The 27210-nt window shown below is 45.7% G+C and overlaps 2 protein-coding genes across 4 annotated transcripts in view; both read right to left on the bottom strand.

Moving 5' to 3' along the window:
* Window positions 1–12205, bottom strand: part of ARK2N (arkadia (RNF111) N-terminal like PKA signaling regulator 2N) — a 64336-nt gene extending 52131 nt beyond the window's left edge. The window contains exon 1 of one of the 3 annotated variants that reach the window (XM_077346713.1): window positions 11954–12205. The gene's annotated coding sequence lies outside the window, so the exon portion shown is untranslated. The remainder of the gene's footprint in view (window positions 1–11953) is intronic. The other 2 variants (XM_077346716.1, XM_077346715.1) reach the window with 2 other exon arrangements.
* Window positions 12206–15814: 3609 nt separating this feature from the next.
* HAUS1 (HAUS augmin like complex subunit 1) lies at window positions 15815–26805 on the bottom strand. The gene is made up of 9 exons (XM_077346712.1): window positions 26642–26805; window positions 25220–25394; window positions 23811–23946; window positions 23073–23207; window positions 21944–22067; window positions 20689–20754; window positions 18954–19025; window positions 18017–18064; window positions 15815–16558 (listed from the first exon to the last, which is right to left on the bottom strand). The coding sequence occupies exons 1-9, from the start codon at window positions 26660–26662 to the stop codon at window positions 16475–16477; spliced, it is 861 nt and encodes a 286-aa protein (XP_077202827.1). The 5' UTR covers window positions 26663–26805; the 3' UTR covers window positions 15815–16474.
* Window positions 26806–27210: the final 405 nt, after the last annotated feature.

Below are 27210 nucleotides of genomic sequence, written 5' to 3'. Positions count from 1 at the left end.
TTCTTTAGAATAGACCAGGAGTATAAGGAGAACTAAGCTAAAAAGAAATCCTCTATGGGGACGTCTGGGATTCTGAAAACCGTTAAGGAGCACCAGCAAAACTAAACAAAAATCTTCATGAACACCCTTTAGGTCCATCGAGTGAATTTCATGGTTGAGCAAATAAATGAACCCTGGTCTTTTAAATCCAAACTTAACAGCCATTTTTCTTACACTGGGTGAGAACTTCCCAAAATACGGGAAGGCAAGAGCTCTTAATCACCATCATCCTCTGATAAAATCAATGGGCTTCAGTTACAGTAAATCTGAATATGATAACACTGTAGAAGAGTGAACTGGGGACCAAGTTTTTGTGAAGAATTTCAAAACGAGATATGGCTTGGAAATTAGTTATTTGACCATTAAGCCTCTCATGAAAACCTTTCTGTAAAAGCTACGAATATGGCAGAATCCAGCAGTTCTTTTGTGACATTGCCCTCTCCTCAGGGCATGCCCCCCACCCCCGCCACATTATTTCCCCAGACAAAAGAGAGGTGAGGAAGGAGCCCTCCCACTGGCTTCGGAGTGGGAAGGAGAAGGCATTCTCACACCCTGGTCCTCTTCCTTCCCTGGACTGACTGGCTCTGGCTTTCTCTCTCACATCTGGGGAGCTCCATTTTCATTCTTCGCTTGTCAGGTATCATGTCCTCCCTCTTAGGGGTTTCCCTGGCACCACCTGGGCTGGATCCAATCCTTTCCAACCTGCTCCATTAAGGAGGCTATAAAAGGAAAGGAAAGCCTTTCCTTCCTCTTCCTGCTTGCCTACCTACCCTGCTCCATCCCCTTGCTCTTACCCGCTGCAATCTGGACCTTTCCCAAGTCCAGGATCAGCTTTGCCTTCTGACCCTGCCCCTCCCCAGTGGTGCATGGCTCTTGGTTGGGTTGGAACAATCTGCCTGGTTACTAGCCACACATAAAACTGCCTTATACAGAATCAGACCCTTGGTACCTCAAAGTCATAGAATCATAGAGTTAGAAGGGGCCATACAGGCCATTTAGTCCAACCCCCTGCTCAACGCAGGATCAGCCCAAAGCATCCTAAAACATCCAAGAAAAGTGTGTAACCAACCTTTGCTTGAAGACTGCCAGTGAGGGGGAGCTTATCACCTCTTTAGGCAGCCTATGCTGCCTACTGCTGAACTACTCTGACTGTGAAAAATTTTTTCCTGATAAGTCAGTAGTATCTCTACTCGGACCAGCGGTAGCTTTCCAGGATCTCAGGCTGAGATCTTTCCCATCACCTCCTACCTGATCCTTTTTAACTGGAGATGCTGGGGATTGAACCTGGGACCTTCTGCATGCCAAATAGATGTTCTACCACCAAGCCACAGCCCCTCTTTCTCCAGCCCACACAAGTGAGTCAGGCTCCCAGCCATCCATGGTTCAAGCGGTTAGACCAGGGCTCGGCACCAACTCCTGACACCTTTTAAATGTAACTTGATCACTGCTAAGTTCCCGACAGCCGGCAGAACCTTCTAACAGCCCCATTCTCCATAACAACCTCTTGGATGGCACGGTATCAAATACACAATGCCAACAATAGGCCTACCCGTACAACCAAATCTGCAAGTTGTGAATGCCAATTAAATGAGATCATGTGATTTCTGATACATGCTTCAGCACATCTTACAGATGGCTGAAAGAGAGATTGAGATTCACAGAGAAGACATCCATCAATGGCTGCTGGCCACAGTATCCTAAGCATCCTTTATCAGAGACACCAAACTTCTGATTCCTAGCAGAGGGAGGAAGTCCTGGAACTTGGCTCCCTGCTTGTCAGCTCTCCATGGACTAGAGAGATGACTGGTCTGATTTAGCTGATGTTCTTCTGATGTTCTTAACTCAAGCCATTGTTCCGGCATGCTTTGCAATTCACAGCTAAAGCAATGTTTGACAGGTCATCAGAAACCTGCCCGAAGCAAAAAGTAGTCTGGTTAAGTGGAGGGTGGGGTGCAATCATAGAATCATAGACTTGGAAGGGACCTCCTGGGTCATCTAGTCCAACCCTCTGCACCATGCAAGACTCCCACAACCCTATAGTTGACACTGTAATCTGCCACCCCCTTGAATCTTCACAGAATCAGCCTCTCCATCAAATGGCTATCCAACCTCTGTTTAAAAATTTCCAGAGATGGAGAACCCACCACCTCCCAAGGAAGCCTGTTCCATTGAGAAAGCGCTCTGTCAGGAACTTCTTTTGAATTAATTTCTTCCCACTGAATCTGGTCCGCTCCTCCGGGGCAAGAGAGAACAACTCTGCTCCATCCTCTATTTGGCACCTTTTGAAATACTTGAAGATGGTGCCATATAGAGGATGGAGCAGAGTTGTTCTCTCTTGCCCCAGAGGAGCAGACGAGATCCAATGGGAAGAAATTAATTCAACAAAAAATCATATACAAAGATCACACAACTGCTACAGAACATGTAACTCTGCATTGATCTATCCACGCTGCATTCCTGAAAAGGCAAGTGATCTGGTCTTGAGCAACCCCCCCCCCACACACACACACACAAATCCTGCCATCAACTTGCACAGAAAAGCCTCTTAAAGGAATCCCACGAAAGTGTGCCAAGTTCGCCCTAAGGCTTACAGGAGGTGCAGATGCCAGCATTAGGTTAAAAAAAAACCAATCAGCCTCTCAATAAGCAGACAAACGAGTTAAGAAGAAATCGAAAACAAGCATCAGTGACAAAAACCTAATCCAGAAAGACTGACGGGTGACATATACAAAACGTTCAATGAGAGGTAGGTAGGGATGTGCCATGTTACATGAAGATTAATTTACTTCTGAGCAGGGCTTGTAACATTTCCCACCCGGGGGGTCCGCCAGGCTGAGCTCGCTCCCTACCGGTGCAGGAGGCGAGTGAGGCACGATGCCACAAAGGAGCCAGGGGAGAAATGAGGATTCCCCAGTCCGACTCTCTCTACAAAAACCAGTTCATCTCCAAAAATTGTCACCCCTTCCTAAACTGAAACAGTTTATCATGCTCTTATCTCTGACAGAGCTAGGATTGAGTCCAGCGGCACCTTGGAGACTAACCAAGATTTATTCTGGGTAAAAGCTTTTGTGTGCATACTTATACTCAGAACAAAACCCAGCTGGTCTTCAAAGTGATTCAAACTTTCTTCTGCTGCTTCAGACTGACATGGCTACCCAACTGAATCTACAAAGGCAACTTCTTCTCTAAGAGTTGTTCCCCCCCCACTTTTCAATCGCCTTCCCTTCCTCTCCCCACAAGAAACAGCCTGTGAGGGAGATGAGGCTAAGAGAGCTCTGACAGAACTGCTCTGTGAGAACAGCTCTAATATGACTGTGACTGGCCCAAGGTCACCAACCTGGCTGCATGTGGAGGAGGTCGAAGTAGAACCATCGATTCCTCCGGGAGTCACAATCAAACGAAACAAAATCAGAATCCACAAGCTGCGCAATACTGTTCCGAAATCCACTAATTCTTGTCTTTGTAGTTTATTAAATGCAAGTGAGGAAAAGTAATCACAAAGTAACCGAAACATGTTCCCAGGGAAACCTTTGTCAGTGGCTACCTCCTCAACAATGGTGGAAGTCTACAATTCTATTTCTTCATGTATAATTATTTCAATTCTACAAGCATCACATTGGCATATAGCTCTTCACGCACAAGGGTCATTTCAAATAGAAGGGTCATTTCGCAGAAGTATTGGATTTCAGAATAGAACTTTATTGTGCAGCTGGTGGATTCTGATTTTGTTTCATATGATCTTGCATGTGGAAGAGGAGCAGGGAACGAAACCCGGCTCGCCAAATTAGAGTCTGCCGCTCTTAACCAGTACGCCATGCTGGCTCCCAAGTGGTGCGGCCAGCCAACAAGCAGGGTAGCTTACATGGAAGCTTTAAGAAACAAAACCTACGTCCCCCGTGAGAAGGACAGCCTCTGCTGACACTCACTGCTGCCGAGGCCCTAAATGACCACCACTGACAGACACTTGATGCTGCTATTTACAGACCAATGACATCATCAGAGCTCGCCTTTGTCTAAACCGTTTTCCATGAGCATCACCAAGCCTGCTGGCACAAGACAATTCTTTTGCTGAAGGCGCACAATGCTCAGAACCAGCACTACAGATTGCTTTCCTCTTGTAGACACCTGTTACGCCCACTTCTGGTCTCCTAAAATAAACCAACCTACCAAGCAGAGAGAGAGAGAGAAAGAGAGAGAAAGAGTTGTGTGTCAAGCACAATGTAGCCCTGACACTTCTCGCTGTTGCAACAGCACCCCGAAATGCCTTTTGTGATCCGTTATTTCCCCTATGAAAGGCTGTGCCTCATAATGTGACTGGCCCTCAGCAACTTTTCAGAGTTAGATAAGAGTTTTAAATGCATGCAAAACTAGAAACACAGCTAACTGAAAAGATGGATCATCGGGCTACAGATTTTTTTCTTTCTAATGAGCTCTCCAGAATAGGGCCAACGCAGCTTCTACTGGGGAAATTAGCACTGGTAAGTAGGACTGATAAAATTACACTTGAAGTCTCCAAGTAATAAAAATCCGCTCTGGATCGGTTTCTTGTGTCAGAACACGACTCCCTCAGATCACTAACCGTGTAGATGAACAACATGTTCGAGAGAAAGCAGCCCGGGCAAGTGGGTCAGTCATACTGCTTGGGAACAGATGCGATGAGACCCCTGAATGCATCTTTCCACTTCCCGCATTCGCACTCAGCCGACAGCTCTGAGAAGTGGCAAATGAGGCACCCGGCTTTGTCAGACACACACTCAGAACAATTTTCACCCCTTTATAGCTGTGCAAAACACAGTGGCCACTTGTAAAGAGATGGCCTCTTCTCCAAAAAGAGACTGGGGCGGATTCGCCTTCTCAAATGACAGCTTAGTGTTTACACACAAGAGGAAGACAAGCACTTCAAAATTATGCCCATAATGGTGCTCGCAGCCATTATTCTGAATGGGCAGATGGATATAATGCATCCCAGAATTGGAGCCTGAAGAGAAAGACATTTACATGATATAAGAAGAGAAACTGTCAGGTTTTGAGACCCTTTAAGACATTCTGCTCATATGCGCTAATAAAATCCCTCTCAAGCTTATTTACCCTTTGCTTTTATTTTTTCTATCTTATTAGCTAGAAGAGCCATCCATTTTGAGAGCCAGCTTGGTGAAGTGGTTAAGACCGGTGGCTTATAATCTAGCGAGCTGGGTTTGATTCCTCCACATGCAGCCAGATGGGTGGCCTTGGGCCAGTCACAGTTGTGTTACAGCTGTTCCCACAAAGCAATTCTGTTAGAGCTCTCTCAGCCTCACAGGGTATCTGTTGTGGGGAAAAGATATAAATTGCTTTGAAACTCCTTTGGATAGTGAAAAGCAGGGTATAAAACCAACTGTTCTTCTTCTACTACTAGTTTTTGAGCAGGTATGAAAAATGATAAGACCATGTTGATGCACAGACACCTTGATGTCTATTACTTCCCAGCATGGTTACCAAGGAGAATGGGGCTGGCTTAAATTCTTTTGCAGTTATGAACTGACTTTTTTCTTTCAGTTTCATTCATTGGCCCTCCTATACCACCAGCCACCATCAACTCATTTATTTTGTTGATTTATATGCTGCCTTCCCCCCCCCCCATGGGGATCCTAAGTAGCTTAACCCTGTTCTCCTCACCTCCATTTTCTCTTCGTAACACCCCTGTGAGGTAGGCTAAGCTGAGAGCGTGTGAGTGGCCCAAGTGCAACAAGCAAGCTACAACGGCAGAGTGGCAAAACTTCTCTAATGTGGTATTAGAGCTCAAGTTTGTTCCTCAGTTATTATTCTAGGACATATCACCTCCCTTCAGACAATGACATTTCCGGTTTAGGAAATCCAGTGGGACAAGTGCTTCAGGAAGGAAAACTAAAGGGGCGGCACAGGAAGGAATCCTCTGGTTTGAACAAGAAATGAAACAGCTATCTGACTGAACTACACAAGAAGAATGCTAGAGCTTTTCGTGCAATTTATTTTGTAACACACAATCCACAGCAACCTGCTCCCATGATGGATCACCAGGGCTGAAATGCCAATTTTAATACCATTATTGATCATTTAAAATCTTACAGAAAAGCAGAATAACAGTTCTCCCTTGATATTTGCAAAAATAAGTAATCATACCAGCACAGTCACAGAATACATACTGCAATTATCTTTTAAAAATCTGAACATTATTAAGGCTGCAGTACACAGTGATTAATGGGAACAATGCTCTGCTTGGTGGGGCGACATTGTGTGGGGGTACTTCTGGAGTTCTGGCCCCGCTGGTGGACCTCCTGATGTCCCCTGGGTTTTTGGCCACTGTGTGGCACAGAATATTGGACTGCATGGGTCATTGGCCTGGTCCAACGTGACTTCTCTTATGTCCTTAAAGGCATGGGAAAAAATCTCCAACAACAGCTGGGCTAGCTGTTCAATGCCTCACAGAAGAAACCCAAGGAACTGCCAGCCCCAAGTCAAGTGAAAATGTTCTGAATTGAATGTTCAATTAGCTGTTCAATTCTCTTTGGGACTTTGCACTCTCCGCTCAAAAGGTGAGGGTGGAAAGGGGCCAGATACAGTGTTCTGCACATGGATATTCCAGGCCCCATCTTCCAACTATAGTCCCACTCATAGTAGTCGGATGAGTGTGTCTATGAGTAGTTGTGAATTTCCTGCATTCTCCAGGGGGTTGGACTAGATGACCATGGAGGCCCCTTCCAACTATGATTCATCACAACGACATGCAGTTTCAGAAAGGAAGCAAATACAAAGGGCTGTTCATGGAAAGCAAAAAATCACCCACAAACAAATACCCTGCACATGGACATTCTTGAACAAAGTGTGAGTCCAGTAGCACCTTTAAGACCAACAAAGTTATATTCAAAGTATAAGCACACAAAAGCTTATACTTTGAATACAACTTCACTGGTTTTAAAGGAGCTACTAGACATTAACTTTGTCCCGCTGTTTCATACCAACACAGCTACCCACCTGAATCTATCTCCATGAAAATACTTGCAATTCTTGCACAGGTTTCTTCAGAACCTGGCTGTATTTCTTAAGGCTTGTTTCTCCTATACTGTTTATGCACTGGGAACTTCACTACTCCACCCCCCTATCAGGAGCACAGATAGGGGGTGGATGAGGTGCACCAGGCCAAATGTTCCCCCATGTGGGTGCAGGAAGAGGTGGGGCAACCTGCCACGACTAAAACTCCAGTCTGCAGCCTGGCATGAAACCTCCAGTGCATAAACGGTCCTAGAGTCCTTAAGTCTTTGAAGGTGCTGCTAATCAAAACAATAGTAGTTAACATATATTTCAGCTCAGCCTATACCAAAGTCCTTTGATATCAACTACGGTTATACCCCAAAATTTAATTAACTACACCGATTGGATTAGAGAATTAGGCTGGTGAATTTGCATGTGAGTTCACCAGCTATTATGGAGACAGAGGCTAGGTACAACTCTCACGCCATGACCATATTCTTCAAGTCTTTACTGGTTCCCTGTCTATTTAGAACAGTCCTCTGCTTAGAACGACGTGTCAAAGCTCTGATACAGGCTCCTTAATGGTTTTGTACATTTTGCTCTGAACAACTAAAAAAGAGATGTCCTCTGTCACGATGAATGTGCCTGATTCAGTGACCTACAGCTACCGCTATTCTTACTCAGTATCCCCAAGAGGCTTGTAAAGATAGCTGCTAAACCTACAAATTAAGCATGGTTGCAAGAGTCAAGTCACAGAAAGGCAAAGCAGATAGATTTATCACTCAGCTGTCATTAAACCAGCTGAAAGGAATTCTTAACTGGAAAGCCAGGCAACTGTCTTTCGGTTTCACCTCTGGCTTATTTCCATCTTCACTAGCACTAGAAAATAAAATATTTAGAAGCAGGGTACGGTGAGGAGAGAGAATTCTGTGAGCACCTAAAACATCGGTGTTGATGAGAGAGAAAGAAGACCACAAGACTATCTGCATGTTCAGGCCGCAGAGGAAAAGAGAACTTCCAATCTGCAACAACTTTCAATTGTAGCAGCTGGATTGGAGTGTATATGTGCACTTGGTAGCTTGACGATATGTTCGACCCGACGAACAACAACTCTGTACTTATTTCGATAACTACGGTGCCGTGTCACCAGAGTCCCACTCATGGCCACGCAAAGTAAAACAGAAGCAAATGAGAAAAATATCAGCAAGCCGCACAAACAAGGCAAAGCACAGAACAGCCCTCCGGCCTGCAGCAGGCGATAAGGATACCTAAAAAAAGATTGAACCCATCTGTTCAAAAGCTTGAGAATAGAAAAAAAAAATTGTTTGGTCTGGCATCTAAAACAAAGAATGTTCAGCACTAGGTGAGACTTGAAAGGGAAGGGTGTCTTGCAAGCAAGGTGCCACCACTGAACAAGCCCCGACTCTGGTCATCAATGGCCGACACTCCAGCAAGCAAGGTTACAGAAGGCAGAGTTTAAGAAAGGGCTAGAAGGCATAAGAGAATGAAGCCCTTTAAGTGTCCCATTCCCAAGCCATTTTGAGCCTTGAAAAATAAGAACCAGTGCCAAGAATTAAGCCTAGAAAGAGACGGGAAGTCAGTTCAGATATCTTAGTACAGGGACTACATCATGCCTGTATCTACTCTCTCCCCAGCAATAGCCCGACCACTATATTTTGCAACAAATTAAGTTTATGAAGCCTGTGAACTGCTTAACAGTAATATAACCGGAGTGCAGTCAGAGCTTCAGCCACTGTGGCCAAACCATGCTTTTGGGGGAATGACCACAGCTGGCGTATCAACTGAAGCTGGATGCCGCAGAAGTAATTTGATCTTCCAAACATGGGCCAAGCCAGGCCTTCAACACACCCTCCCTCCCGAGCTGTAAAATTGCTCCTTCAGGAAGAGTGAAACACCCCTCCAGTACAGGCTGACTAACTCCAAAGCCGCTTTATCCCTGGCCAAGAGCATCTCGCTCTTGTTTGAAGGGAGCTTCAATGATCACCCCAACACTGCAGCAAGTCTCTTAGCAGACTCTAGGTTTCCTCTACCTGGGTAAACTCTCTGCTTGTCTTTTCACTTGGGATTGAGTGTTCTCATCTCACCCACAGAGGAGGAGGGAGAGCTCATGTTTTCCCCACCCTGAATTTCATGTAGTTACTCTTTTGGAGCCTAGCCTTTCCTGCAATACCAACTTTTCAAGGAAATGATGTTAAAACATACTAAGATACAAACGCCACTGAGCAAAGAAGGAGAGCTGGGGGGAGGGGGGTTGTTTATCCCGCTTTTTACTACCCAAAGGAGTCTCAAAGCAACTTATAATCGCCTACCTTTCCTCTCCCTACAACAGGCACCCTGTGAGGGAGGTGAGGCTGAAAAAGCTCTGAGAGAACTGGCTCAAGGTCACCCAGCTGGCTGCATATGCAGGAATAGGGAATCAACAACAGTTCTCCAGATCAGAGTTTGCCGCTCTTAAACCACTGTCACCAGCATACTTAGCGTCAGATGGCATATAGCAAGATACGAAGTACATATCCTCGAATCTAAACACAAATAAAAGTTCTGGGATGGAAGAGACAGCCATCTTCTCCCTCCCAAACCAAGGAGAACAGTTAACGTGCCACAAAAAACAATGCAGCACCTTTGAGACTAACACAATTTATGGCAGGGTAAGAGCTTTTGTGAGTCACTGTTCACTTCAGGAGGGAATGGGGAAATGCGGGAGAGATGAAGAGCCCGGAAGGCCTTCCTATGACATTTCACAGTATTTCGAGAGAGGAAAGAAGCAATGGAGTCACAGCTGAATGTCTTCATACTGTGCAAAACAAAATCATCGCTACAGATTACATCCAACATAATACTTCTGCGTTCAGCAGCACACAGAACAGACAGACAGAAGGTTAGCAGGGACTATGAAGGACATCGAGTACAATCCCCAGCTCCAGACAGGAATACGCGACTGCAGCATCCCCAACAGAACTTTACAAGCTCCTTATTAAATCTTATTATTATTTAAGAATGAATAAGGAGCCTAGCTTATTATTTAATGGATTTATTTTTATTCCTGTTTTGTGTACAATTGTATGTGTTTCTATCCTATTGTAATCTGCCTTGAGTTTCACAAGATAGATAAATAAATAATAACAAGATCCTGCATAACTCCAGATTGCTACTGAGCGGGACTATCTGTGTTAATGAGCACAGCTTATAGGGAACACTTAGCATTCTCCTCTCCTCCATTTTAACCTCAACAACAACCCTGAGAAGTAGGTTAAGCTGAGAGAAGGTGCCTGACCCAAGGTCACCCAGCAAGTTCCTATGGCATGAGCGGGAATTCAAACCTCACTCTCCCAACTTAGGGGGAACATTGGTTGTCACCCTAAAAGTTAGTTTCAAGGCTTGGACTTGCAGGGATGGGCAGAGGCTAAAAACGGCTCACAGGCAGGAGATCTGAAGTCCAACCCCTGCAAGCTTCACTTCTCTGGGCACAGAGCAGGGGTCATGGAGGGGAGGGGTACTTGCAAAACCCACCTACACCAGCCTTTCTCAACCATTTTAGGGTTAAGAAACCCCTGAAACATTCTCCAGACTTCAAGAAACTCCAATATTGGTGTCAGCAAACCACTCCTCCCTGCCATGCCCCATGGAAGTCACATGTCACTAGAACTGACATCACCCAGACCCTCCCACCACATGTAGCATCACACTCTGCCCCCCCCCATCCCCATAATTCCAGAAAGGTCCAGTGGCCTATTCCACTGAGCTGGGAACAAAGATGAGGGCAGGCATCCACTACCTTATTGCCCCTTGTCCCCTCCCCATGAAGTTAAGTTAAAATGACAGTACTTACCTCTTGTGACTTCAGTTGCTACCGTGTGTGAGGAGGCTTGGCAAGCAAGGATATTTATGACTGAGACCCTCCCCTTTCCACCCCCTGCAGGCTCATAACGGGCCTTTGCAGGGGGAGGGGAGGTCAACATAACCATACAGGACCATATCACCCAATATGTTTCAGAAATATATAGAAAATTAATTAACTCCCACCTAATTAGAAAAACATTTCACGGATTGTTGAGAAACCTCAAGGTATCATCAACCGCCTGCTGAGAAAACCAACCCTACACGGCATAAGTGGCTGGATGAGATGACCTTTGAGGTTCCCTTCCAGCTCTATATTTCACAGCATCCTAGAGGTGGAACGGGTCCAATCATAGAACCTAGTTGGAAGGGATCAAAGAGGCCATCTAGTCCACCCTCTGCTCAACGCAGGATCAGCCCTAAGCATCCAGGAGAAGGATCTGTCCAGCCGCTGCTTGAAGACCACCAGTGAGGGGGAGCTCCCCACCTCCTTAGGCAGCCCCTTCCACTGCTGAACTAGACTCCTAGAATCCTAGAGTGGGAAGGGGCCATGCAGGCCATCTAGTCCCACTCCCTGCTCAGTGCAGGGTCAGCCTTAAGCATCCAGGAGAAGGATCTGCCCAGCCGCTGCTTAAAGGCCCCCAGTGAGGGGGGGCTCCCCACCTCCTTAGGCAGCTTGATGAACTATTCGGACTATGATTTCTCCCCCCACCCCCAGCCGATATCTAGCCAGGATAATTCTCCACGTAGTTTAGAGCCATTCCTGTGGGTCCTCTGCTCTGCTTACAGCAGGAGCCTCTCCCTGCCCTCCTCCAGGTGACCGCCTTTCATACATTTCCAGAGAGCCCTCCTGTCCCCCCTCAAACCCTCCCTCCTCCCCGAGCCTCCAGCGGCCAGCGCAGCGGGCCCCTTCAGCACAGAGGCGGCCTTCCCCTTCTGCCCTGCTGCCCGCTCCAGGGACGCCGCGAGGGGAAGGCGCCGATCCCCCCCTCCCGCCCCACCGGCGAAATGGTGCTGCCAGGGCCCCGAGGAGACCGGGAGGAAGGCGAGCCGGCCGAGGGTCACTCACCAGCGCCGCCGCCGCCGCCGCCCTTCCCGGCCCCCGGCCCCGCGGAGGAGGCCAGCGCGAGCATGAGGGGCCGCGGCGTCCGTGCTTGCTTCCTCCTCCCCTCCGCCTCACGCCTCCCCGTCTCCGGCCCGGCAGGAGGGAAAATGTCACCACAGGGAGGAGAGGCCGTTGGGCTCGAGCGCCGTCCTGCGTCACTTCCGGTCGCAGCCGCGGCGCCCCGGGCGGCGGAAGGAAGTCGGGAAAAAGGGGGAGAGAGAGAGAGGCTGCGCGGGTGACGTCAGCAGGGTCCCGCGCCGCAGCGCCCCCGGCGGCTCCCCGCGCCTCTGTGAGCAAGAAAAAGGGGGCAGGGGGAAGGGCGTGGACGCGGGAGGAAGCCACGCCCGCCTCCACGCTCGCCGCCCTCAGAGGGACAACAACAAAAGCCCGCCTTTTTTGCAACGGTTTTTAACCGTCTCCGAAGCGAGTGACGGACCACGTGGCTTTGCGCTGCGGCGGGTGTGTCTGTGTTAAAATTCAGCCTTGGAGTCAGTCAGTCAAGGTTATGGCTTTCCAGAGATCCGTGGACTACAGTTCCCATGAGCTCGTGCCAGCACATAGTGGCAGAGCCTCATGGGAATTGTAGTCCATTGACCTTTGGAGGGCCACCGTTTGGCCATTCCTGATTTATTGCATGTAGCCAAACAGGCTCTCAAGATGTGTGTGGACTACAATTCTCATGAGCCCCTAACAGCATGACCTGTTGACAGGGGCTCATGGGAATTGTAGTCCAACTGGAGAGCCACAGTTTGGCCACCCTGAAGGCCATTAAAATGTTGCATTTCAAATACATATGAAAATCTCATATCCATAATTATATAAATATAATGTGTGTTTATATAAAATTTGAAATGAAATTGTCTCTATATATTATGAAGAGGAAAAGGAGTTAAGTTACAAGAGCACTTTATAGATTGATTTTAATAACTGATATTTTGCTTGCACTCAACTGATTTGGCCCTTATCTTTTTTGCATAGATTAGCTAAACAGCATCCAACAACTAGGCAGTATAAGGAAAATGTTTCGCCAATTCAAAGGCCGTGCTAGAATAACAAGCTGAGTTTCTAAACAAAACATGTATTCTTACAAGAGAATAACGGTATCATAACTCAAAATTTTCTCTAGCTGTAACACTAAAAATTGCATATAGCTTTGTATTTATCCCTTTAGAAAGAAGTACACAAGCAAATCCACCAGACAATAATTATGCTTTAACTTAATCTAATGTTTTTAATGGTGTTGTCATCCGCCCTGAGCTGCATTGGAAAGGCAAGCTAGAAAAAACAAATATTTATTTCATTTAGAGCAATCAAGCATCATATTGGGGAGCATCGCTCAGGGATCAGAAATCAAACCAAAGAAGCCTCTTTAGTGGCACATTACATTAACGCAACCACATAAATGAAAACATTAAATTTGTCATCTTAGAAACAGTCAACACCAAGTCTTCTCAAAAAAGTTGATACTGAAAGGATTTTTATTACAAAAGAATCAGCATTTATTCATTGCTTCATTATTTCCAACTGGTTTGAAGGATGAGATGAACTTATGTTTGATTGTTTATGGGTTTGTGGGACCTTGAAAAACTCTTTCGAATAGCATTAAAAGCTGGTAACTTGATCAGAGGTTTTGTTTTTTTAGAGACAGAAAGAGCCCCATGAGCACCATTGCTGGGAAGCCAGAAAATCACGTCTCCCTGAATTCTGTGTGTGTAAGATAACAAAGGGCAGTGTTAGTAGTTTGCGAGAGGCCCCATCATGGCCTTCAAGGTTGAAGTATTACTGTCTAGAAACTAGAAATATGCAGGGCGGGGGGACACATTCTTATAGGGATTCTAGCACCCTGTAACAAAATCTTCTTGTAGGAAAGGTGTCCCAGCCGATTGGCTGGGCCAAAATATGAGGACCAATGAGAATGTGCAAGCTGTAACAAATGAGAAATGAAACTTACGAAAAGATCTGTGTTGGCTTTGCTAAATGAAGATCTATGATTTGAGGCTTTCCTGTTCGGCGCATAACACGTTTTATCTTTTTTGCTCTAACTGGGACTCCTGCCTGATTTGTTTGGATTCTTGCGCTTTTGATTGGTTTTGAGTTTTGGCTCTCACAAAGGATTAAATGTTTTCAGCTCAGCCAGAAGTATATTTAGCCCATCCACTTTTTTAAAAAAGAAATATTTAGAAGTGTTTAAAAGCATTTTGTTAGATTTCTTTAATACTTCCCCTACATAAAAATGAGCACACCTGTCATGAATCATTTAAGTTAACATTGCCAAGCATATCTCAATGTCCAGGACACAAAGGAAGAGATTCTCAACATAAAAGCCATGAGAGGTGGATAAATATTATTTGTTTAATGCTTTGTAGATATTTGCTAATTTATATTGAAAGGAACACTGGGACAATATGTTTGTACCCTTGTACACTTGACAATATGTTTGTACACTTGTACACTTGAGGGTAGTATGCAAATGAAATATTAAATAATAATAAAAAGGAAAACCAATATTTGAATGTTCTAAATATTGGTTTTCCTTTTTATTATTATTTAATATTTCATTTGCATACTACCCTCAAGTGCAGGCTCGTGTTACTTGTAAATATATTTTTAAAATCCTGAAGACTGTATAAAAAACTGAAATTGGCTTTACCAGAGGCTGTTCCGACAGTGGAGAGTGACTTTACATTTATTTGTTGTATTACCAAGAAGACTTTAAATTTGCTTCTGTGTATCACAAAAAAGCTTATCCCACAGTAGTAAAATTTGTGGATTATACGTAAAAAAGATACAGTTTTTGTGTTTTTCACTGGCTCAAATGGTTCTACAAATATATGCTTGAGGCTGATTCTTCATTGAGCAGGGCGTTGGACTAGATGGCCTGTATGGCCCCTTCCAACTCTATGATACTGTTTACCCACAGCACATGGTCATTTGACATCACTCCAGTTCAGTTGCCGTATTTCCCAATGGTGCTAAAAAATCAGTCGTAGGTCAGGGTTGTAGCAGCCACATGAAACAACAAGAATATGGGACAGAGGACAATCATAAGGAGAGACAAGGTGCCACTGAATGTAAAGTTTCTAGAAAGATGAAACTTTGCCTTCAAGAGAGCCAGTGTGGTGTAGTGGTTAAGAGAGAGACCTGGGTTCGAATCCCTTGTGCCATGGAAGCTCACTGGGTAACCTTGGGCCATTCATGCTCTCTCAGACTAATCTATCTCAAATGAGTAGCCGTGTTGGTCTGAAGTAGCACAATAAAATCAGAGTCCAGTAGTACCTTTAAGATCAACAAAGATTTAATCAAGGTGTGAGCTTTCGAGTGCAAGCACCCTTCGTCAGACTATGATCTTCTTACATGACAGGGAATATATCAAAATTGTTATTTGTTTATTTATTTGTTATTTGTTTATTCGAGCCTCCAGGGGGAGGTGGGATATAAATTAAAGCAGTGGTCCCCAACCTGCGGGCTGCGGCCCGGCGCCGGGCCGCAAAGGCCATGGCGCCGGGCCGCGGCTCCCTCTCCCCGCCCCCCCCGCAGTAAAAAACTTCCCAGGCCGCAAGCTTGCGGCCCGGGAAGCTACTTACTGCGGGAGGGCGGTGAGGGAATCAGGGCCGGGCCGCGCCCGTGCAGGTCGCGCCCGCTCGGCCCAATCTGCGGGCACGGCCCGCGGGCGCTGGCGCGGCCGGGCACGGCTCGCGGGCGCGGCCCGAAGCATGGGCGTGGCCCGCGCGGGCGCGGTCCCTGCGGGCGCGACCCAATGCCCTGCCGGTCCCCAGCCTAATAAAGGTTGGGGACCACTGAATTAAAGGATGACGACGATGATGATGATGATAATAATAATTTATTAGATTTTTTGGCTCCCCATTCCAAAAATGGTCTTGGGGAAGTTTACATCAAAGTGTAAAACACATCAACTACAAATTAAATAAAACCAACTTTAAGCTAAAACAATACTGTAATTCTTACTATAATTGCTCAGTCCCCCACAAACACCTGACAAGACAGGCATGTCAATTTTAAGACCTACTGTGTGGACCCCGGTACTCAACCAAAGGAGGATAACATGGAGGAGAGAAAAATGCTGAAAACCGCCTTGGTCCCCATTGGGAGACAGTGAGGTACAAATGAAGTAAACAAATATACTTTAAAAAATTATCCCAATATTTAAGCCACTATTCAATGTCTTCTGTTCTCTGTTGTGAGACCCCCCCCCCAGAAGAAGGCTTGTCAACTTATATTACTACAGATACTTATCAGATCAACTTTTTCAGAAAGATTGCTTTATTGTTTTCCGTGGGACTTGCTATATAATTTTGTACAATATAGAAAGCTAGAGGCTTCCAAAAAAAATACTTTCTGCAGAAGAGGAAAGATGCGGAAGAGAAGACAATGTCAAGTCAAAATGAGAGAAAATCATGTCAGCACTCGAAACACTGACAAGGAGATACGTCTAAACTGGTCCGTTTCTTTTCCACATCGGTGTCATCAGGTAAATCGACGTTTGGTAGATAAGGGTTCTGAAAGTGCAGTCATATCCATCTTTGTAGCAAACTCTGCCTCGAGGGCATCCTAGGAAGAGAAGGCCAACGACTCTGCTTAGAACTTGCATTACAGGGATGCCCCCTACACATGTGGCTCATATGTACAATATCTGCAAAAAGCCTCCCAAATCCTGCATTGGAAGGACAGATTGCAGCCTGTTCTACTGTTCCTAGAAGCAACACTGTGCTCCTTCTAAATCAGCTCTCCTGGCCCTCACCAAGTATTCCTAGAAAGCAGGTGAGACTAGGTGGGGTTCTTATCCAGCATTCACTGTGTATTTACATGACTTTGCTTGATGTTTCCCAATGTATTTTTTAAAAATTATATCAATGGCTACTTTTGCAAGTAGAGAGGCTTACTCTGGAGTACTGCCAGGTCTGGGTTTGGAACTACCTGGAGATTTTGGGGCTGGAGCCTGTGGGGTTTCGGAAGGGGAGGGACTTCAAAAGAGTGTTTTGCCATAGAGACCACCTTTCAACTCAGCCATCTTCTCCAGCAGAACAGATTCTCTGTTGCATGGAGATGCGTCGTAATGGCAGGAGATCTCCAGCCCCTACCTGGAGATTGGCATCCCTATTTCTCTGAGTGAGGGAGAAGGAGAACTGGGGGTTTTTTATGCCCTGCTTTTCACTACCTAAAGGAGTCTCAAAGTGGCTTACAATTGCCCTTCCTCTCCACAACCACAGACATGCAGTAAGGTAGGTCGGGCTGAGAGAACTCTGATAGAACTGATCTGCAAGAACAGTTCTGACAGAACTGTGATCAGCCCTAGGTCATTCTGCTTCCCACAGCAGCCTTCCTGTGTCAGAATTGCAGCGGTGCCAACAGACTCAAAAAGGGTGAGGATCCAGGTCCTGACTACTTTGGGAAAGGAATCACCTTTGGAAAACCAGACTGCAAAGACCACAGGCCCTTGTCATCTAAACTTGCTGTAAGAGGTAGGATTCAAGGGACAGGAAATTGGGGGTAAACCAAGGAATAGACTGTTTGCCCTCGAGGAAGACCTCTGTGCCTTTTATGACTTCTAATAAAGGGTAAAGATTGCCCAACACTTTTACTTCTTTTATTTCAATTTCGATTTCCCTGCTAGCAGACTCGGGGTGGCTCACGACACGGAACCACATTAAAATCTACTAAAAATACAAAATGATTTAAAATGTATTCCCATGCCAATTTCCACTTCCACGACCTTCCGTGCCTTTTTAACCATCTTAACTACAGGCAAGATGGAATTCTAGAGACATGGGGGGGAGGCACGTGGGTGGGAATGGAGAAAGGGGAGAGTTAGGCATGGACACCCTTAGTGGTCTTTTTTTCTCCTGGGTGTTTAAATTAATGCAGCACCTCTCTTCAGTTCTGCCTGGAATTTTAGTTTTGTCAGATGGCCCGTAGAGGTCACACACACATATGTGAGATTGGAAAGGACAGTCCAGAAGACGAAAATTGTTCACTGGGAAATAATATCAGGGAATACAAGACACCTACCAGCTCCCTCTTGGCTTCCTCGATCTTCACTCGAGCCAGAGAAGGACTCTGAAAGAGAACAGAGCACGGCTGTTTCAGGAGACATGTAACTCCCACCTGCGTTTCCCAACACTTACAACCAATGGTGTTTAGCCAGCACTCTAATAACAAAGAGCTCTTCCATGAAGAGCTCTTCATGTGCATTTCCATACCAGTGGTGCTGGGAGAACTAGGACACAGCGCTTCTTCTTGTAGAGAAGGTCTCAGGTTCAACGCTGGGGCATTTGCACTTAGATAACCTGAGACACCAGAGCTTGGAAAGACGTGAGCCTTAAGTGCTGCTTTTGGTCAGATTCGGTTACCTAGTTCTGGGCCGGGTGGCTTAACAGTCTGATTTGGGCTACGCCAGTTTTGCATGTCCTCTGGCAAACCTTTCAGTGAATGATACCATACCAGGAAAGGATGGCTTTGTACAACAAAATAGGAGGATAGAGATAGGGTTCAAAAAGACCTGAACATGCTGAAAAAGTGGGCAAAGGAGAACAAGGTACAATTCAAGAAGGAGAAATGCAGAGTTCTACATCTGGGTCATAAAAATTAGAGGCATGCACACTGGATGGAGACATACTTCTGGGGAGCAGTGTGTGTGAACGTGATCTTGGGGTACTTGTGGACTGAAAGCTAAATAGGAACAGACAGGGTGATGCAGCTGTAAAGGAGGAAAATGCAGTCTTGGGGTGCATCAACAGAGGCATTGCATCAAAATCGCAAGATGTCCTAATCCTGTTGTATACAGGATGGGTCAGACCCCACCCAGAGTCCTGTGTGTGGTTCTGGAGACCTCACTTCAGAAAGGATGTGGACAAAATGAGAGGGGGCAGAAGAGAGGGACAAGAATGATCCAGGGCTCAATATAAATGAATAAAATAAAATAAACAATAAGAGAAAAATAAATTACAGGCGTAAGGTCCAAGTACGATTCCAGTTTCTTTTTCAGAGGAGCAGCTTGCTTCTTTAACTCCGCAAGTTTCTGTGGGCAGAACACACAACATTATACCAAATTGGGTGCGGAACCAAAATGTCATTAAATTCAACTTCTCGTTATCTAGGCACTTTGTTGTGGCATTATCCAGCACATGTATCACCTGAAACCTTTTGCAAAAGAGTTATGCTCTGAGAGTTGTTTAAATCTTAACTTTACACCATTTGCACTGTATTTGAAAGGGGGGGGGGAACAAATTAAGAAAATAATATTCACATTTGGTTCTCATCGCTCCTTAGACAACTGCTATCCACAAACCCTTTACTCCTTCATTATATTTTGAGGGGGACTAGGGATCGACCCATTAGATAGAAGATATGGATCCCTTTGCATTCAGAAACACCTTTCACCAGAAAGGGTTTTTCTGCCATGAAGTACAAATTTTATTCTATCTATCTATCTATCTATCTATCTATCTATCTATCTATCTATCTATCTATCTATCTATCTATCTATCTATCTATCTATCTATCTATCTATCTATCTATCTATCTATCTATCTATCTATCTATCTATCTATCTATCTATCTATCTATCTATCTATCTATCTATCTATCTATCTATCTCGTATGTTTCTATCCTCCCCTACTTTACGGCTCAGGGTGGTTTACATAGAACATACGAATACTACAGCATAACTCATAACACTGGGTAAACAACGATAACGCCAGCTTCCATAATAGGTGATAACAGTTTCTATTACATTTCCTGTAATGTTTCCATAACAATTAACTTGCTAACAGTGGTTCTATAGGTGGATCAATCTGGGATTCAGTACATGGGTAGGGGGTTTTCGGGGGGCGCTTTTGGTTCAGCCAGCCTCAACCAAATGCCTGGCGGAAGAGCTCCATTTTGCAGGCCCTGCGGAACTGTGGGAGTGTACTTATTTATTATTTATTTATCATACTAGGGACAAAGCCCATTGCACCCAGGAACACAATGGGTGCTGGGATGCACACCTGCACTGTGTCCTTCCAGGGTCCCGGCCCTTCTCCGCCACTTCCTCCTCGATCTTGAGATCTAGCACAGTGAAGTGATTAAAGAGTCGGAGAATCTACTCTCATGGGCTGGGTCTGATCCCCCAACTCCTCCTCCATGTGCAGGCATTCATTTATTTAATATTTATTTATCACATGGCATGTATGTAAAAGAGAAGAGTTGTTTTTTTCCTACTGCGCTTTACGCTACCCAAAGGAATCTCAAAACTGCTTACAATTGCCTTCCCTTCCTCTCCCCACCCCAGAGGAGGTAGGTGTGGCTGAGAGAGCTCTGACAGAACTGCTCTGTGGAAACAGCCCTAAGAGAACTGGCTGTCTATGGAGGAGGAGCAGGGAACCAAACCAGACTCTCTCAATGGAAGGACGTTGCTCTGAACCAGTACACCAAGATCCCAGAATTATCTGGCAGCCAGACAAGAGATATTCGGTGTTCATTTGCCATTTGCCTGCCTCTGTGTCATGACTCTAGTCTTCCTTGGAGGTCTCCCATCCAAATACTAGCGAAGCTTCCGAGATCTTACGGGTTCAGGCATTCCAGGTACATATAAGCAAATTTATTGGGCAAGATCATAGTACTTCCCAACCCATCAAGGGTGAACGCCTGTCAAAGCATTATTTTCAAATATAGTCAACATCCATCGCAGAACACTCACCTCCGAGAGTCTCACTAGAGACTCATGTGTCAAGGACGCATCCATCCCACTTGCTGAAAGTTGTTCCTGGAAAGGGGGAGGGGGACAGACAAAGAGCAGGGAACAGCAATGACCACAGCTGCATGGCTAAATCATCGGGCAGTACAAAAGCACTCAGTTACGACATGGATGAGATGGTACCGTGGGACTGTAAGCTAACGGTGTGATGTAGCGATAAAGAAGGCGAATGAAGTCTCGGGCTGTATCGACACAGACCTCACATCGAGATCACAAGATGTTCTATGGTCCCGCTGTCTACCGCATTGGTCAGACCGCACCTGGAGGACTGTGCAGTTCTGGAGGCCTCCCTTCAAAAAGGATTTGGACAAAATGGGGAGATTGCAAAAAAGAGCAATGAGGATAGAATCATAGAATCATAGAGTTGGAGGGGGCCATGCAGGCCATCTAGTCCAACCCCCTGCTCAACGCAGGATCAGCCCAAAGCATCCTAAAGCATCCAAGAGAAGTGTGTATCCAACCTTTGCTTGAAGACTGCCAGTGAGGGGGAGCTCACCACCTCCTTAGGCAGCCTATTCCACTGCTGAACTACTCTGACTGTGAACAATTTTTTCCTGATATCTAGCCTATATTGTTGTACTTGAAGTTTAAACCCATTACTGCATGTCCTCTCCTCTGCAGCCAACAGAAACAGCATCCTGCCCTCCTCCAAGTGACAACCTCTCAAATACTTAAAGAGGGCTATCATGTCCCCTCTCAACCTCCTTTTCTCCAGGCTGAAAATTCCCAAGTCCCTCAACCTATCTTCATAGGGCTTGGTCCCTTGGCCCCAGATCATCTTCGTCGCTCTCCTCTGTACCCTTTCAATTTTATCTACGTCCTTCTTGAAGTGAGGCCTCCAGAACTGCACACAGTACCCCAGGTGTGGTCTGACCAGTGCCGTATACAATGGGACTAGGACATCTTGTGACATCTTGTGATTTTGATGTGAGGATGATCCAGGGACCAAGCCCTGTGAGGAAAAGGATTCTATGATTCTATATTAGGCCTCTTCTCTTCTCCACCCAGCCCATTCGCTCAGATTGCAAACTGTTTTGAACAGGAATCTCGCCATCCTACTTTGGAAAATACACAAACATCGACCCATGACATTAAACAAGAAAGGAGTCAGTAGCTCTGGAGGCTTTAATTCCTGTCCCAAGATTGTGTCTTCCCCTAACCCTCCCCTAACCAGGGAGGGAAGTCTTTTCATGCTCACCTCAGCCGCCTTGATTCGGAATTTGAAGTCTTCGGATTTGTCCTTCAAGAACTTCACATTCTGGGTTCGGCTATTTGTTTTGGCTTTTTCCACAGCCAGAAGTCCTTCGGTTTTTTTAAGGTCACTAAAATTTAAAAAAGGAATATCCAGAAACAACTCATAGTAAATGCACGTAGCGTTTTAGGCAGAAACTGCACTGGAATAATTCAATTGCTTCATATATGAGACTCCCCCCAAAAAAGGAAAGGAGAAATAAACTTAGCCAAAAGAAATTGATTATCAAGCACTGAAAAAGGTTAAAACATGCAAATGGTGGCCTGATAACAAAATAACGACACGTAAGAAGTAAAAAATGTTCAAATACACAAAAAATGCATGCATTTATTACAAGGTGCATGTGTTTATTACAAGGCAAATAAAAACAATTTCAGGCCTCAAGTAACACCCTCACATCATCATACGACATAAAAAACGTTGGGCACTACCCGACAACGTTCCTACCTTCTGATTGGCCTTCAGGGGCAGGGCCCTCCCTTACTGAGAGTCAATCAGAGGCTCTCCCACCTTCCTCCACCTCCTCCGTGCCTTTTCCTGGCACTCCAAAGGACAAGCAGCCATCAGGAGGTAAGCCACAGATGTGGGGAGGACTCTTGTTGTGGTCTGTGGCAGTGTGCCCTCCTGGCTGCAGGGAGGGCAAAAGAAGCTGGCTGTACATGCTCTGCCGTGGCGTGCCATGCTCTCTACCCTCATGCCCGTCAGAAGTGTGATGGATGATGCCTGAGCACACTCCAGCTCCCTGGTCTGACAGCCTGTCTTCTAGCCTGGGCCTCCCTACTGAGCAGGAGAGTTCCCACCCTGCAGCCTTCTTGGCCCTTTCTTTGACCCATTTTTAAAATGGGCTTTGCTCCTAGTATAGAATAAAATTATTAAATAAAATTTTATTATTAAACAATATCTAATAAGGACCAGAGTCATATTACTAATAAGGACCAGGGCTATTACTTAGGACTGAAATCCATAGAATCGTAGAGTAGGAAGGGACCACCAGGGTCATGTAATCCTTTCCCCCTGCAGAATTCAGGAAATCCATAACTAGATTATTGAGAGAGATCTTTCGCTCAAATCTTACTCCTGAAGATGCTTTTCCAGTACCAGCGCCGATGTTAGCTTTTTTCTCAGGTTGGTCAATTCATGCTCCAGGTCTTTGTTTCTTGATTCGGCTGCGTACAGATCTGAAGTCAAATCATTGATGGCAGGAATGAAGCTAAAGACAAAAAAAAAACACACACACAATATGAGTGGGATAGGTTTGTTGGGTTTTCTATATCACAATTTGGTTTAGGGTGTATATATAAAAGGAGACCCGGTCATCCCTACTTTTGAGATAAAAGGAGTGCTTCACAATGAAGGACATCTTCACTGGCCATATTCATATAAACAAACCAACATTCGAGAGAAGTATATGCCTCTACTCATGACTCACTTCAAACAGGACATGGACAAAATTGAGAGGGTGCAGAGGAGAGCAATGAGGATGATCTAGGGCCTATGAGGACAAAGTCCTAGGAGGAGAGGCAGAGGGACTGGGAATGAGAGGGAACTGGATGTCTCTCTTGAAGTCTTTGAAAGGATGTCACTTGGAAGAGGGCAGGGAGCAGTTCCTGTTGGCAGCAGAGGAGAAGACCCAGTGAAGGGGAGCTCACCACCTCCCTAGGCAGCCAATTCACTGTTGAACTACTCTGACTGTGAAAGTTTTTTTCCTGATATCTAGCTGATAATCATTCTCCATGTAGTTTAAACCCATTACTGCCGGTCCCCTCCTCTGCTGCCAACTTCTTCCAATAAGACACCTAAAGGCCGATTGTACCTGGCAAGGGAGGTGTCCTTTGTTTCAAGGGCTACAGCTGAGTCGACCAAGGTGTTCAAATAGCTGGTGCTGGCGTTTGAGAGACTGGCGACAGAAAGATTTAGACTTTCAGTCAGAAGACCCTGGAGGTAGTTGCCTGAGGGAAACACAAACACAAAAGCCACATCTTTGTGTCAAACAGATAACTGAGAAGAACTTTAGAAAGTCCTGGATACCTTGATCTCAAAAGGGTAGCCTCACATCTCGATTTACATTCTGAACAAATTGAATGACGACGGAGTTTCTTTTTTAAATTAATTATTAAAGCTTTTTCTGGATAAAACACAGATAAAAGCTAACTTAAACTGCAAGAAAAAAAGTAATTAAAAAAACAAAGAGGATGGAAAATAATTCTTTATTCATTTTTTAATTCATTCAATTTATATGACACCCCTCACTATGGCATCTTGGGGCATTGTACGTAGAGCAGCAGGAATGAGAGGAGACGTTGAAACATTTGCAACAATTTGAAAACAAAAGAAACACAGTTAACATCAGTCAGAGCCAAAAATAAGAGTTCGCTGTAACAGGAGCCTTAGTCTAGGGACATGTTGGGTGTCAGAGATGCCCAGCAATGGGGCCAGGTTGTGGGGAGGTCTCTGTTGTTGGCCTCACCGAAAAGCCTGATGGAAGAGCTCCGTTTTGCAGGCCCTACAGAACTGTTTGAGTTCCAACAGGGTCTTGATCTCGTTGGGGAGCTCAGTCTATCAGGCTGGGGACATGGACAAAAGGGTTCTGGCTGTGGCTGAAGCCAGGCAGATTTCTTTGGGGCCAGGGTTCCCCAGTTTGCTGGAGTGGATAGAGCATGTCACTCTTTGGGGCATATACGCAAGTAGACAGTCCTTGAGGTATGCATAAAGAAGCTTCCGATACTCTCCGCACCAAATATAAGTAAAATTACAAACTTCACTTACTCGGAGACTGTTTGCGTACTGGGAACCTCCTGCCCCAGATCCCATGGGGGAGCACAAATCCAGGTTGGACATGGTGCCCCAGGTCACATGCTCCCCCATGAGGGAGCAGGAAGAGACAGGGCAACCTGTCCCAGCTCAAACCCCAGCCTGAAGCCTATTGTGAATCCTCCAGTGTTGAAAAGGTCTATGTTACGCTCATGGAAAAAATTATTTTTGCTGTTCACCTCTTGATCATCAAATCTACAACTCATCGGGATATTTTTTCTCAATTTTACACAAAAAGGATATAAAGAATTTCCAGGCAGTCATCAATAGAGTTTGCTTTTTTGATCAACGAAGTAAGCTGGGCCCTGGGCCAATTCCGTCATCTTCACCAACCGTTCCTTGACAAAGAGGGTGTTGCTAAGGGACGCTTAGAAAACGGCATTCTACAGTGGGAGCCTATCCCACCCTCACCGTCTGATTCATACTCCTCCGTCTTCTGCTTCAAGTCATCAATTATCAGCGTGACGTCCCCATCCCTGGACTCGTTGCATTCCGCCAACTCATACAAAATATCCACGGTTCGAGCATCTGCCTCGTATGGGGGGATGGGCTGGTCCCCAAAAGTCTTTTTCAACCACAGAGCAACCTACCAAGGAGAGAAAAGAAAAAGAAATGTTTATTTATTACCATGACATATATCTTATAGCTTTCTCAGGATAGATACAGAATAGTAAGGTAAAGGTAAAGGTATCTTCTGTGCAAGCACCGAGTCATGTCTGACCCTTGGGGTGACGCCCTCCAGCGTTTTCATGGCAGACTCAATACGGGGTGTTTTGCCAGTGCCTTCCCCAGTCATTACCGTTTACCCCCCAGCAAGCTGGGCACTCATTTTACCGACCTCAGAAGGATGGAAGGCTGAGTCAACCTTGAGCCGGCTGCTGGGATTGAACTCCCAGCCTCATGGGCAGAGCTTTCAGACTGCATTTCTGCTGCCTTACCACTCTGCGCCACAAGAGGCTCTGACAGAATAGTAGAGGGATCCATAAAAAGATGGGGTCGGGGCTATACAATCCCGGTCATGCTTTACTGCAGAGGTGGCCAGACTGAGGCTCTCCAGGTGTCATGGACTACAATTCCCATGAACCTGTGCCAACATGGAATTGCAGTCCGTGGACATCTGGAGAGCCACAGTTTGGCCACCCCTGCACTGCTGCACGCCACAACAGGTTGCTGTAAAAAGGTAATCATCCCAGATCAGAACAGTTTGCAATCCTCAATAAAACATCTAAGCAAGCTTCTTAATTGTTGCCAGCTTGAGGTGGGAAATTCCTGGAAATGGGCACACTCCCTGAAGGGTGGATGTAATGCTAAGCGCCTACCCTCCAAAGCTGCTCTTTTCTCTCTGGAGGCATAAGCTCGGGGAGCAGGGTTTGTATAAGAGAGGGACCTCAGCAAGGCTATGACACCATAGAGTCCATCCTAGAATCATGGAAGGGCTCTCCTGGGTCATCTAGTCCAAGCCCCTGTTCTTTAGTTGTTTTTAAACTGTTGTATTTATTCATGTTCTATACCGCCAGGAGATGTCTGGTCCAGGAGCAGCGGTCTACAATAAATGCAATAAATAAAATTATTAAAATCTCCATGCCCCGTCTGGAAGTTGGCAACTCCACAGTGGAATGCTGCATGCAGTGGAAGCCTTTCTGTTGTAAGCATGCCCGGTTTGTTGCAGAGGCAACCTGACTTTCCAACAGGTACCCCTGATTTTAACACCCATCTACCAGCTTTCATGTCCTGGGGGTTTATTCCAAATGTTTCATGACCAAGTTGCAGGCTGAAACCGCCACGCAGACTTGGTTGCCAATGCTCCCGCCCTAGGAAATCCAGCTCACTTACTTTATTCAACTTCTCCTCCATTCCTGCCCAGCGATTTCACATTGAAAACCTCCCGCTTTCCTCCCTGGCGGCTCGGCTGTGACGTCATCCGACGCGACTGTTGACTTTGCGGCGCAGTGATTCTTGGGAGTTGTAGTTCGGCGAATCTAGCCCTTCTTTTGCAGCTAATCGTAACAATAAAATACAGTTTGAATCCAGGGCCAGCTGGGTGCATGTGGAGGAATGAATCAAAACAGGCTCTCCAAATTGGAGGCTGCTTCTCTTAACCTCAATACTAAGATGGTTCTCTCCTAAAGTCCTGTGATGTGGTAAGAATCATTAACGGCCAATGGACCCCTATAAACCTGTTTCCAACTGAGTTGGACCATCAGCCTGTCATAATCAGTCTTGTCTACTGTGACTGACAGCTGCTTTCCAGGGTCTCACGGACAGGTCTTAGCCACAACGCTAAGCTGGCTCTCAGATCTGTGCTAAGCCTCCCAAATCTGACCATACCCGGACTATGCCATTAATAACTAACCTTGACATTTTTATACCCTCTGCTGTGTTTTTCCAACTGGAGGTGAACC

The sequence above is a fragment of the Paroedura picta genome, chromosome 7 (genome assembly GCF_049243985.1).
Source record: "Paroedura picta isolate Pp20150507F chromosome 7, Ppicta_v3.0, whole genome shotgun sequence".
Lineage (NCBI taxonomy): Eukaryota > Metazoa > Chordata > Lepidosauria > Squamata > Gekkonidae > Paroedura > Paroedura picta.
The sequence above is the reverse complement of the archived record's forward strand: the minus strand, read 5'-3'. Positions and strand labels throughout refer to the sequence as shown.

Bases quoted from the DNA above. Each gene is read 5' to 3' on its own strand.
- HAUS1 (XM_077346712.1), bottom strand. From the start codon at position 26,662: ATGGAGGAGAAGTTGAATAAA. The intron at 22,068-23,072 runs GTAAGATTTGAG...TTTAAATTTTAG, and splicing joins CTGGAAAAGCATCTTCAGGA to TGACCTTAAAAAAACCGAAG. The intron at 16,559-18,016 runs GTAGGTGTCTTG...TTCTCTTCCTAG, and splicing joins AGGAAGCCAAGAGGGAGCTG to GATGCCCTCGAGGCAGAGTT.